The following is a 13,489-nucleotide window of genomic DNA, read 5'->3' on the forward strand; positions in this document are numbered from 1 at the left end:
TGCTTTTTAGTATTTATGCCACTCAGTTTTGATACATATTCTGACCTTATTGAATCATCAGCCTCGGTAGGTCTAGATACATATGCTTTGTTTCTTCGTGAGAACGGCGGATCGTCCAACAGCTTTTTCTTACACAATATATGCCTACTGATGTTTACTCAGCATAGCCTAATGCAGGCGATGAGTCACAATAACGTGGCTGAAGTATGTTGACCAATCCACACACTAGAAAATGAAGGGATGACGACGTTTCGGTCCGTCCTGGACCATTCTCAAGTCGATTGTCTCGACTTGAGACATTCTCACAATCGACTTAAGAATGGTCCAGGACGGACCGAAACGTCGTCGTCCCTTCATTTTTTAGTGTGTGGATTGGTCAACAATCAGCATAGCTTATTATCATTTAAATAAACATAACAATAATGCTAAATTACCTTCAGAATTGCTGTTGCCGTGGACGGGTTAACGTTGTTTATCTGGAGTTGTCTTTTGAATGGTTCACGTGTAGTGAGATGGTGATGAAATGGCCCCTGGGTGGGGGGGGGGGGCGGTGTTATTCATGACCCGTACCTTGCTCTGTCGTATCCTGCCCCCCCCCCCAGGCTGCACCTGTTGCCTGCCCTCCCTTGCTGCACCTGTTGCCTGCCTACCTTGGCTGCACCTGTTGCCTGCCTACCCTGTCTTCACCTGTTGCCTGCCCTCCCTGGCTACACCTGTTGCCTGCCCACCCTGGCTGCACCTGTTGCTTGCCCTCCCTGGCTGCCTTTTGCCTGCCCACCCTGGCTGCACCTGTTGCCTGCCCTCCCTGGCTGCACCTGTTGCCTGCCCTCCCTGGCTGCACCTGTTGCCTGCCCTCCCTGGCTGCACCTGTTGCCTGCCCTCCCTGGCTGCACCTGTTGCCTGCCCTCCCTGGCTGCACCTGTTGCCTGCCCTCCCTGGCTGCTACACCAGTGACCTTGTAGAAGGTGGGGAAGTAATTTATATTTCGAAGGTGGTGTTGGTGGCTTGGAGGTGTAGGATGGGGGTGGCATAAAGGAAGCTACAAAACAAACCTGTAGGACGGAGGAAGGTGGGAAGGATGGAGGGAGAGATAGGAGAGGTGGTTAATGATGTGGAAGGGAAGATTATAATAGTTTGGTGGGTAAGGAATGCAGTCTTTAGACAGCATGTTCGTATATTGGGGTTTTGAGTATTGGGTTCAGATACGCTAGATGTGTTGGGTGTAGGGGTGAGGGACGTGAGGCCAACTCACGTCCCATAATCCCAACTCCCCCCCCCCCTCCCCACACACGTTTGGGTCCGTCCTTGACCCTTATGTCGTGACAAAGAGTGTCACGATAAAGCAAAATAAGGAGTAAGTGAAGAAGTAAAGCGTGAAAATATCAACACTTACGTTTGTTTCAGCCCCGGGTATTGCGAGTCTCTGTAGAGATGGTATATATAGGCTTACAATGGTCTCTGTTTATTACAAAGGGTATCCCTCAGTGAGACACCTTATAGTTCCTACGTGTACCCCTGGGCGCCTCTTTGTGTTCTCAGGCTTTGCCTCTTCTTGTTACACACACAAACACACACACACACACACACACACACACACACACACACACACACACACACACACACACACACACACACACACATACATACATACATACATACATATGGAATGCATTAGGAAGTAATGTGGTGGAGGCTCATTTTGGGCACTTAATTTCCACCTGTGTCCCCTAGTGCGTGTGTCCCTTGTGGTAAATAGCCTGTCTTTATCTACTCTATCAATTCCTCTGAGAATCTTATGTGTTGATTATGTCCCCTCTAACCCTTGTGTCTCCCAGTGACGTGAGGTTTAATTCCCGTAGTCTCTCCTCGTAGCTCATCGCCCACAATGACAACGCCCACACACCACACGGTGTGTGTGTGCGTGTGTATGTATGTGCGTGTAGGCCGTTCTTTTGAGTTGTCACAACGGACAGAAAACGGTGTACTAAAGCGTCCATACGTAACATAAGGAAACCGACCGACCCACATATAGAAATGGTGAATGTTTGCGAGTCGCTGAGATTCATAGTGCATCTTGTCTTGTCCTTTGGAGAGTTTGACAATGTATTATTCGAGAGGACAGGTTCGTACGTCTTTGCCTGTCTCCCGTTTTCTATCTGTCACCTCTCAATCTCTCACTCTCAACACTCACCCCGTCACTCCCTGACTCACTCTCTCCTGTCAATATCTTTGTGTCTCGTGGTGGCTGTCCGTCTCTGTCCAGTCTTAGACTATGGTAATTGATAAACAGCTTGTGAAGATGTGTCTCTTGAGTATTTTGCACATATATAGCCTAATATAAAATTAATAGTGTATGTACTTGCATATACAGTATAGTTAATAGCATGTATATTTCTAATTTATCTTCAGTGCCACCAATAGCACTAAGAGCTATCAGGATATTTACCTGATAGCTCTTGTTAATAATCCTGCGATCCTGTCAATAATATAATAGCTCTTGTTAATAATATAAAAAAACGATCCTGTAAGATCCGGATCCAGATAAAAGATCCTGTTAATAGCTCTTGTTAATAATATAAAAAATAATCCTGCTATCAGGATAAACATACTGATAGCAGGATTATTTTTTGGGGGGGCTCCCAGTGCCCAAAATCTTTCGTAAGGGTTTGTATGCGACCTCGGCGCGCTGCTCCCTCCTTAATTCTGGCGACCCCGACCCGACCTATTTTGGGCACGTACCCCACAAGAATCACGATGCAAAGTTAGAGTGAGGTTAGCCCTAAACATCTGTCCTCCAACTTGAGACAGACAGGAAGGAGGGAGAGGCAGAGTGAGCGAAGAACAAAAGATCCGGGCACCGCAGGGTAGCCCATGTAGTACAGTATGTGTCATATGTTGTGATGTGTGAGCCGGGGCCAAGATCTCTGCCGCACATTGTGTCATGCGGTGGGAGCCAGGGCTGTACGACCCCATATATCTTCAGCTGATCTCTGGGCGATACTGCATGTTGCCAAGTGCCTTTCTTCTGCGTAGTAGCGGCGGTGGCGGTGGCCTCCAACACCCGTAGTGGCGGCGACGGCGACCTCCTCCAACAGCCGTAGTGGCGGCGGCGGCGGCCTCCTCCAACAGCCGTAGTGGCGGCGGCGGCGGCCTCCTCCAACAGCCGTAGTGGCGGCGGCGGCGGCGACCTTCTCTAACAGCCGTAGTGGCGGCGGCGGCGACCTTCTCTAACAGCCGTAGTGGCGGCGGCGGCGACCTTCTCTAACAGCCGTAGTGGCGGCGTCCAACAGCCATTGTGGCTTGCTCTTCCAATGGGAGAAAAATATTAAATCTGAAGAGTTCAGGGACGCATGTTTGATACCACCATACAGCTTCAATACTTTCTCATCAGCATTGTTGCCCTGCTTTGTGAATGTCATATTCTCTACAACATCAATTTCAATAACGAATTTAGTTTTGTGTCTTCAAGATATCTGAAGCGTGAGAAACAACGTGCATGGCTTCTCGCATATATCTTTCTTGAAATATAGCAAATAAATGTTTAAATTAACAGCCAGGCTGGAGGAATGTTTAGTGGGAGGTGAGTGATGGTTGGCCAGAACTCTGATGATGTTTTGGACAACACAGCCTGGGTGAGGGAAGAGGGCTGGATGGGTCTGTTGTAATAATATAGTGTTTTAACACCTTTCATTGCAAAGTCTAGTTGTGTCTACTGACACTCAGTGTGGCACTGCATCCGTGCCACGTCAACATTTGCAATACTACAGAGTCCACCAAACTATCAAATATTCACTTTCCTGTCTACTCCAGAAATTATAGATTTGCTTCACGCAGTGTTTAACAAGACTCAATTCTAAATGTTCATATTAATAATCATTGACAAGTTCCAGCTCCTGCGCTATGGAAAAATAAAATAAAATTTAAACACGGAAACCATATATAAAACGGAATCAAATCACACTATAGAACGAAAATGCAATGTGAAGGATCTAGGAGTAATCATGTCAGAATAGCCAGCCAGTGTTTGTTTTTTTCATTACAAATTTAAGGGTTTATGACTGGCGATGGTATGGCCATCGCCATAGTATATAGAGCCGGTCGGCCGAGCGGACAGCACGCTGGACTTGTGATCCTGTGGTCCTAGGTTCGATCCCAGGCGCCGGCGAGAAACAATGGGCAGAGTTTCTTTCGCCCTATGCTCCTGTTACCTAGCAGTAAAATAGGTACCTGGGTGTTAGTCAGTTGTCACGGGCTGCTTCCTGGGGGTGGAGGCCTGGTCGAGGACCGGGCCGCGGGGACACTAAAAAGCCCCGAAATCATCTCAAGATAACCTCAAGATAGCCACACAGGCAGTGTCACATGACCCCCACTTGGAACACCTGGAGTTAGTGTCGAGAGTTGTGCTCTTTCCTCGCAGGTGGGATGAATGTTTGAGTTTATATCGTGACAAAAGTTATTTTCACATCGGTCACGGACATGAATTTACCTAGGGCCGAAGTGCTACTTATCCTGGGGAGTAATCTCTTGTCCTCGCTCTGCTGCATTTTGTTATACGTATAATACTTTCCAACAAAATACTGAAACTAAAATAATTCACAGAATTTAATAAAATTAAATAATCGGCACGTGACATTACTTTGACTAAATTACCCTCAAACATTCTCATTGCCAGAGAATGCTCTGGCGTTCATCAGATGAGCATCGTAGATACCTGGTTGATGGGGTTCTGGGAGTTCTTCTACTCCTCAAATCATATAGAGGCGTGTTTGTAATCATATTGACCGAATAGCATGAAAATCAACTTGGGGGGGGTTGCAGGGGGTGTACAGTAATGTTGTGGACTATTAAGGACTATGGACTATTTTCACTTGGAGAGGGTTCTGGGAGTCCTTCTACTCCACCAACCCCGGGCAGGACTTGAGAATTTGGTCCAACAGACTGTTGCCTGGGTTGACCCGCAGGCCCCACATATCCACTACAGTCCGGTTGGTCCGGTGCTTCTTGTAGGATACTGTCAAATTTTTCTGGAAGTCCACTTTGGTTCTAGCAATATTTTTTATATTTGCTAGGAGGATATTGAACAACCGTGGACCTCTGATACACTGGTTGTGCTTATGGCACCTCTATTCCTTAGTGGCTCTACTTTACAGTTCCTGCATATAACGTTTGCTCCAGTATGTAATTATATTGCGCAAATTCGGGACTTGGCCCTCTAGTATTTTCCATATGTATATACATATATATATATATATATATATATATATATATATATATATATATATATATATATATATATATATATATATATATAAAATTGTGATGAATCTTTCGTCTCCTTTTCAGACAGTACATTTTGAGAGCTTGGAGACAGTCCCCCAATAATTTTGGTGATTTATCATGTCTATGCGTGCCGTATGAATTCTGTGTTCCATCTATTTCAGCCATCTCTTCTGCGCTGAAGGCATGAGCATTGCGATGTAATACTTGATTCTATCCTGTCATCTCTAGCTGACAATGCATTTGCTTGGTTGTGCTCCCTAAATCATGCCTGTGCAGAATCCGTGTATGCATTCCAGTTTTATTCTAATGTTTCAGCAATTTTGTCATAGTGGTTGAGTAACTGTGTAAGGCATGATGATCGTCCTGCTTTAAATCTGCATGTTGACCTGGGTGATGGAAGTCAATGATATCCATCAAACCGAAGATCTGACTTCTGATCACTCTTTCAAAAACTGTTATGAGTGATGTTAGTGCGACTGGTCTATAACACTTCTATACTTTACACTTCTATAATATTTTAGCCAACACTTTGCTCCCTGCCACGTGTAGAGGAGATATATCTGCTGATTTAAGTGCTGCTGGCATCTCTCCGGTATCCAGACTTTTTCTCCACACTACACTGAGCGGTCGTGCAACTGGCACTTTACACTTCTTTATAAATATAGAATTCCACAAATCTGGAGCCGGGGTTTGGTAACGCCAGACTCCGAACCAGTAATATAACACCAACTATCGTGCTGGGATATACAGGCCGATGAAGATCGGTACTGGTAGGCGAGATATGAACCCTGGCAGGCCGAGCTCGGCTAGGGAATTGTGCATGTACAAAATATCATAAACTAAGGAAGGTGAAACTTGAGAAACTTGGCAAGAGTCGCTGGCCGAGTACGTTGAAGGTGTAGGGACGAGGCGGGCGCTGGATGGGTGGGCGGTATACCCAATTCCTGGTGCTTGAGGGACTACACTAGGCTGCTGACACTCAACTTGGTGCTTGAGGGATGACACTAGGCTGCTGACACTCAACTTGGTGCTTGAGGGATGACACTAGGCTGCTGACACTCAACTTGGTGCTTGAGGGACTACACTAGGCTGCTGACACTCAACTCTCCCTCCAGCTCCCCCCTCCCTCCCCAAGATAACAGTTGGGTAATGGTATCAGCACCAGGATGGGTGGCGGGTTTTGTGTTCACAACACGCACGGTATTAGCATCGTGCACGGTACACCACACTGTACAACACCACATTGTTTCACACCACTACACCACACCATGCGCATCAACGCCTTACTGCCCGTGGCACACCATATTGCTTCACCCACTGTAAGCCATCATTTACTGTTTATTAACATGTACAGAATATATCGTGTCATTGATGGCGAATGTTTATTCAGTAGCCTTGGGCCTGTTTATAAGTGTCAAGTCTTCTATTCTTGTTTGCTTGACAATCGCTGGAACTGGCGCCGCCAACCAACGTTGTATATTCTTTAAGGCAACATTAATTTACACATACTTATTTGCATGTATACATTGATATACACTAAAAATATAATAATTCATCGACATAACACAAGACTAACTAAGTTTTAAGGGGAAACGGCAGAAGGCCTATTGTCCCATAACGAGGCAGCGTTTATTTATATCCTCCCAAATTCGTTATATATGTGTGTGTATATATATATATATATGTGTATACATATATATATGTGTATACATATATATGTATATATATATATATATATATATATATAATGTGTATACATATATATATATATATATATATATATATATGTATACATATATATACATATATATGTATATATATGTGTATATATGTATACATATATATATATATGTATATATATGTATATATATGTATATATATGTATATATATGTATATATATGTATACATATATATATATATATATATATATATATATATATATATATATATATATATATATATATATATATATATATATATATATATATATATATATGTATATATATGTATAATATATATTAGACGTCTAACCTACACTTGAAATGTTCTTAATCTATACACACATGAAAATAGGAGGAGGCGGGGCCAGCAGTGCAAGAGGTCCCCCGCCAGATGTTTAGTGGCTGGTGTACCCTGATGGAACGTGGCAGAGGTTTATGTGTACAGTGATGGATCGTCAAGATAATATATGGCGACTTGGTCATCATGCAGTAGTCTGAGTACGTCGCATGGCTGTGGCCGCCGGTACACGGGGGGTGTTACCGCTAATACTGCAGGTGTCGCCGCCAACCCTCGCTGGCTCTCGTTGAGGCAGCCCGTCCTCTTGAGTTACCGCAACGGACAAAATTTTGGCGGGTGAAAAGCGCGCGAACCTAATCAACTCGCGGATTCTGGGGAACGTGCGCCAACTTCTCTTGTTGTTTGCTCTTCAAGCTCGTGTAACACCAGAGAAAAGAACAACTTGCGATCTTTTCTGGTTTATGTAAATAACAGAACTGTTACGAATTAGTGATCATTGGCATAGTTAGGAGTGTTAATGTAAGCTAGTAGGCTTGTGAGACTAGAGGGATGAAGTGTTCAAGGCGCCGGGTGCGTGACACATAAAGGATGCCAGCCAGCCCTGCCTCACCTTCGCGGTGTAGGCCAGACCTTCCTCGCGCGCTCCACTGACCCAGTGAGCGCTCCAGCTGCGGGGTTGGGCTCGCTGAGGACTTCATGGTCGGCAGGTGTTGTCAGGGTCGGCACTTGGTATCAGTCCCAGCAGGTGTTGTCTTCAGGGCCGGGAGTTGTTCACGCAGTTGTTGCCAGTTACCACATGTGAATCTAGAGCAGCGTAATGGTACTCTAATCAATTCTGTGTTTTATTATGAACATACTGGCATATACTTCGAAATACACATGGACAATAGTGGACGACCAGGTCTCAAATATACGCAACAAGTAACAACATATTGGAGCGAAAGATATGTTAGGAAATGCAAAGTAGACCGTGTTCCCAGATGGCCGCAACTGGAGAATACTTAACATCAAGAGCCCACTAGGCTCAGGACCCTGTTCACCAGTTGAATATCCGTTGAGAGGCGGGACCAAAGAGCTGAAGCTCAACTACCGTAAGTACAATTGGATGAGAGGTTCATGTATATTCAATATCCTCCCATCAAATACTATGGACAATGTGAGAAGTTCCTGCATAAAGTGTCTGGTCAAATAGGCTGTAATGGATATGGGGCCTGCGGGCCGCTCCAAGCAACAGCCCATTAGATCATCACAAGACACGCCTGGTACTAGGCCGAGCCTAGGAAGTAAAGAACTGTCGAAACCAATTACAGGTAAACTACAGGTTGATTTAAGGGAGAACTGAGACAAGGAGAGGTAGACTTGGTAATATACACCTAATATACAGAGGCTACTGGTGTCAGATCTATGGTAGGTAACATAACAATTACTGCAGTTACTGACCAGAAATTGACCACAGTATGGAATCTGGTCACATACTGAGCTTGAAATACAGTATACCCCTTAACCTTAACAAAGGCCAGGTACTTGTTCCAGGGACCTGATTGAAGACGTTGCTGCTGTATCCACTTCTTAGTCCTCCTTCGGCATTTTCGTCCTGCCTAACACGCTCTCCTCCCTAACGCTTCCTCTTACCCTTACGTCAACATTTCCTGCTACTGGCCAGCTGCATGATTGTGGAAGATGTGGAGGCGTGGCTGCTTGACGGGAAAAGGGCATAATAGACTTGGTGACATGGAGGGATGACGCAGGAACATGGTGTGGGAAGGAAGGAGGGGGGGGGAGGGGAGGCGAGTGTGGCGCTCGGGTGACGTAGGATGGGGGGGGGGGGGGGACGCCGGCACCTGCCCCTTGACAAACGTCAGAGACCACGTGGACCTCCAGTTGTGAGGGCAGCAGGACGCCTCCCTCATCCCCTGGCAACCTCAGCCTCCATCATGGCCACACACACTCGTACTCACGCTGCACACCCTTCCTGCTTCAGCCAATAGATAAAGCTATTAAGCCATTTGTTGTATTATGGTTGTGTATCTGTTAGTATTGGCAGTGGAGAGGGTTGTGGCAGCGTGTGGCAAGCTATGGCAGTTTGTGAGGCAGCGGGCGGGTGGTAGGCAGCCAAGGCAGCAGGAGCTGGCGCTTGGCGCCCGCGCGGGATTGGTGGTGTGCCAGGGCGGAGGGCAGGCACGGGGTTGACGCCGGAAATAGTGGTATAGGGAGGCAGTGGTGCCGGGCTGTGGGAGCAGCAGTGGACCTGCAGCGGTGGCCCCGTCAGGAGAGTGCCAGCACCACCTCTCTCCTCGCCCACAAACCCTGGTCAGGAGAGTACCAACATCCCTCTCACCTCGTCAGCAGGCCCTGGACAGGGCAGTGCCAGCACCTCGCCCACACGCCCTCTATAATAAGGCTGCAGTTTTGACACGCAGGTGCATCAGGCCTCGACACCCGCCCACACGACGCCCTCCCGTCACCCTTCCTGTCACTATCCGGCCTCACCTGCCTCAGGTGTGCTTCAGGCTTTGACACTTCAAACTACTACGGGAAGTTCGCAAGACTGTCAACAGTTTGAGATATAGTGGTGTACACTTTCACCCTCCGGTTTTGTGACGCGTCTCACTGACAGGTCACCTCTGAGTGTCCTAGAACTGTGTGAACACTTTACTTGTGAGTAGCTCGTGTGTACTGTTGGCTCTAAAGAGCTCGACCCACGACGGATTACCGGCGATCTGATTACGATTTTCCCCAAGTCTTAGAGCTATGTACAGCAACAATTATTACCTAAACACAGGTAAGTAAACAATGAGTGATAGTAGACAGCTTAGTCACTTATACAAGTCGGATGCTTAAACCCAAAATTTATTTGATGTGTGTATTTAGTAGGTAAATGCCAAGGCGTGACTGCAACATGAATAAGAGTTGCATGAGTGGCGATGGGTGCAGCGGCAGGAGTGCTAGAGATGGTAGCATCAAAGACGTGTATAGCTGCACCTTGGTTGCCAATACCCGGAGCCTAGTGTTGACAGTTCTATTTTCCTCACACATCTTGGACACCACAAGCAGCTGTACCAAGGTGGCTGCCTCTTGTGTGTTCCTTATATATGTCAATATATTGAATGCTCTGCTCTCTCTCACTTCCCCCCTTCTCGCTCCCCTCACTACGAATTATTACAACTGCAGCAGTAATGTTGGCTGCTGAACGGTTAGGACAAGACTAGCTCATCTTTCCCCTCACACTAAGGATGCATTGACATGTCCTGTAACGTAATACCTTCGTCGTACGGCCAAGGTTCACACAAGACCCAGTATGACAACCACGCGGTTTTCCGGTTAAATATTTCACTCTACTACCTTATTAAAGTCATTATACATGTAACCAGGGCGAACCTTGAAGGGAGGTAGTTGTGGTACCTCCTACATTGGCTGAGCTGTATGCGTTGTATGCATGTATGCGTTGCATGCATGTGTTGCATGCATGTAAGACGAGGGGAAGGGGGTTGGGGGGGGCTTGTTGACATAGTGTCTGCGGGCACCCTTCTCTGAGTGGCGTAGCTCTTTGTTCTGTACCCTGGTGTTGGTCGGGGTTCGGTACCGTTAACTTGCCCAACGGTGCTGCAAGGTAATTAATGGGTTGTGGTGTTAAGTCTTTAGACCAGCGTGACGCAAGGCTCACGGTGTTGTGTTGACAAAATACCACACTGATCAAGTATGTACTGGGGATACACACACTAGCGTCTGGCCGCACGCAGAGGTCTAATGTACTCTCGCTGTACACACTGTAATAAGTCTGCAGTTCACAGCTAGGGAAAGTCATTGTTATTACTGTTGTTATTATTACTACTACAGTGTTTTACCAATATATGTAACACCCAAAATATATACTAAATGTTTTATCGTTTATTTCTAAAATTGGTTAATTTACCTGTTCAATCCCGCTAGAATTATAACGATTTGGTTAAATGTTACGAATAAAATCTCTAATTCTGGTAGTGATGGGTGACTAAAACCCACAGACACTCCAATACTCAAGGCCCAGAACAATTTATATACAGTACACATTTGTTGTTGACACTGAAATGAGCAAGAAAGATACAAAACAGCCCATAAGAAACAATAAAGGGAACTGCAGAAGGCCTACTGGCCCATATGAGGCAGCTCCTAATTATTTCCACAAATTTATGTATATACATGTCTAAACCACGTATAAAACAAACCAGCTATCCCACGTCTATTGTGTTACCCGGTAAATTGTTCCATGAAGTTGTCACAATGTATACACAATCCTTGACAAGACGCGAGTTAAGTGAAGGTCGCAGATGCATTGGAATACGAGCAAAATACTGTATACACAAATCGTGACAATCTTCGTCAGGTGTGTGTGTGTATTCACCTAGTTGTGTTTGCGGGAATTGAGTTCTGCTCTTTCGGTCCGCCTCTCAACTGTCGGTCAATCAACTGTTACTAACTACTAATTTTTTTTCCCACACACACCCCGTAATAGCTATTACGAGCAGCCCGTAATAGCTGTCTAACTCCCAGATACCTATTTACTGCTAGGTAACAGGGGGCATCAGGGTGAAAGGCACTGCCCATTTGTTTCTGCCGTCACCGGGGATCGAACCCGGACTCTAGGATTACGAGTCCAGAGCGCTGTCCACTCAGCCATCAGGCGCCATGTGTGTGTATTCACCTAGTTGTGCTTGCGGTTTGCTCTTTCAGCCCGCCTCTCAACTGTCAATCAACTGTTACTAACTACTTATATCCCTCCCCCCCATATCCCCCCCACACACACCCAGGAAGCAGCTCCGTAACAGCTGTCACACTCCCAGGTACCTATTTACTGTTAGGTAACAGGGGCATTCAGAGTGAAAGAAACTTTGCCTATTTGTTTCAGCCTGGTCCGGGAATCGAACCCGGGCCACAGGATTTCGAGTCCTGTGCGCTGTTCACTCTGCTACCAGACCCCCCCCCCCCCACTGTGTGTTGCGTAATAGTACACAAATGAAATAACAGTAACTAGAAAAGTAGGAACATGGTTCTTCAAGTCAACATCTTCAGGAGCCGCTATCATGAATATCTGAGCGCTCTATAGTGCAGTCCTCGCCCCATTAATCATTCTCAGACGACACAAATTCTTATGATGATAACATCAACAGATAACACGGTAAACTTCCAAGCCCCCATCAACTAAACATTACACTGGGTCACAGAGAAAAATTGTGTTCGGCAAAGAAGAATTTCGCTCCTGTTCTTTGGAGCAATTTATATTCAAACCTAAATGTAAAAGGCAGTTAAACCATGCCATTAAGTGGATGGAATACTCAGAGGCCATGAAGTAAACATGTCCGAAGACCTTCAAAGGTACAATATAATAATTATCCCAACTGCAACCAAAAATATAGGCTGGAGAATCACTCTAAACAAGAGGTGCCACACTAAAGACAGTTGTAAAAGGCTTCTGCACATTGTATTGTTCGAATTTGCTGCCTTTGAGAACGTTCTGAGAACATTTACTGGTGAAATCCTGGATAAACTGGTTGTAAACCTGCAGGCAGATGCAGAGAAACACCACCTAGGGGGCCTTGTAGCCTGGTCTTGAATGCCCCTGTTACCTAGCAGTAAATAGGTACCTGGGAGTTAGTCAGCTGTCACGGGCTGCTTCCTGGGGTGTGTGTGTGGTGTGGGGGGAAAAAAGTAGTTAGTAAACAGTTGATTGACAGTTGAGAGGCGGACCGAAAGAGCAAAGCTCAACCCCCGCAAACACAACTAGGTGAATACCACTGGCTCCCACTTCCCATTTCTCAGTTCTGCCGCCACTAGCATCTGCCCTATCACCTTCTTCTGGCTTCCATTCCCATATGCTTACACGATTCTGCCGCTAATGGTTCCCACTGTTATAACTACTACTACTTCTATGATCTCAATGTCTCGTTCAGACCCTCCGGCTTCCAATCCAGCCTATAGCTGAATAAAATGTAATCTTTCAAACCTTTACCTGCGGCGACACCCAAGGTACTCCACACCTACTCAAATCGCTTTACACACCTTGAACAGTGCTTATACATTGAGGAAACCAGTTGACCTGTACAACGTGGGAACATAAATGGATGAATATATACACTAGGCGAGTGTCAGTTACATCCATACAGAAGGGCTGCCTCCATGCCACTGACGAAAATGAAGACAATTAACTATCAA

At 45.9% G+C, this 13,489-nt stretch overlaps 1 protein-coding gene across 3 annotated transcripts in view; it reads left to right on the top strand.

The window, feature by feature from the left end:
* The window catches only part of LOC123760280 (homeobox protein TGIF2), a 76,442-nt gene that overhangs the window by 23,346 nt on the left and 39,607 nt on the right, over positions 1-13,489 (top strand). Inside the window, exon 1 of one of the 3 annotated variants that reach the window (XM_045745811.2) lies at positions 9,493-10,082. The exons of the other annotated variants lie outside the window; for them this stretch is intronic. Coding sequence (XP_045601767.1) covers positions 10,052-10,082 — 31 coding nt within the window. The 5' untranslated portion in view covers positions 9,493-10,051. Of the gene's footprint in view, positions 1-9,492; positions 10,083-13,489 lie in introns of those variants that run through there. 3 annotated transcript variants of the gene reach the window in all.

Source organism: Procambarus clarkii, chromosome 39, assembly GCF_040958095.1.
Source record: "Procambarus clarkii isolate CNS0578487 chromosome 39, FALCON_Pclarkii_2.0, whole genome shotgun sequence".
NCBI lineage: Eukaryota > Metazoa > Arthropoda > Malacostraca > Decapoda > Cambaridae > Procambarus > Procambarus clarkii.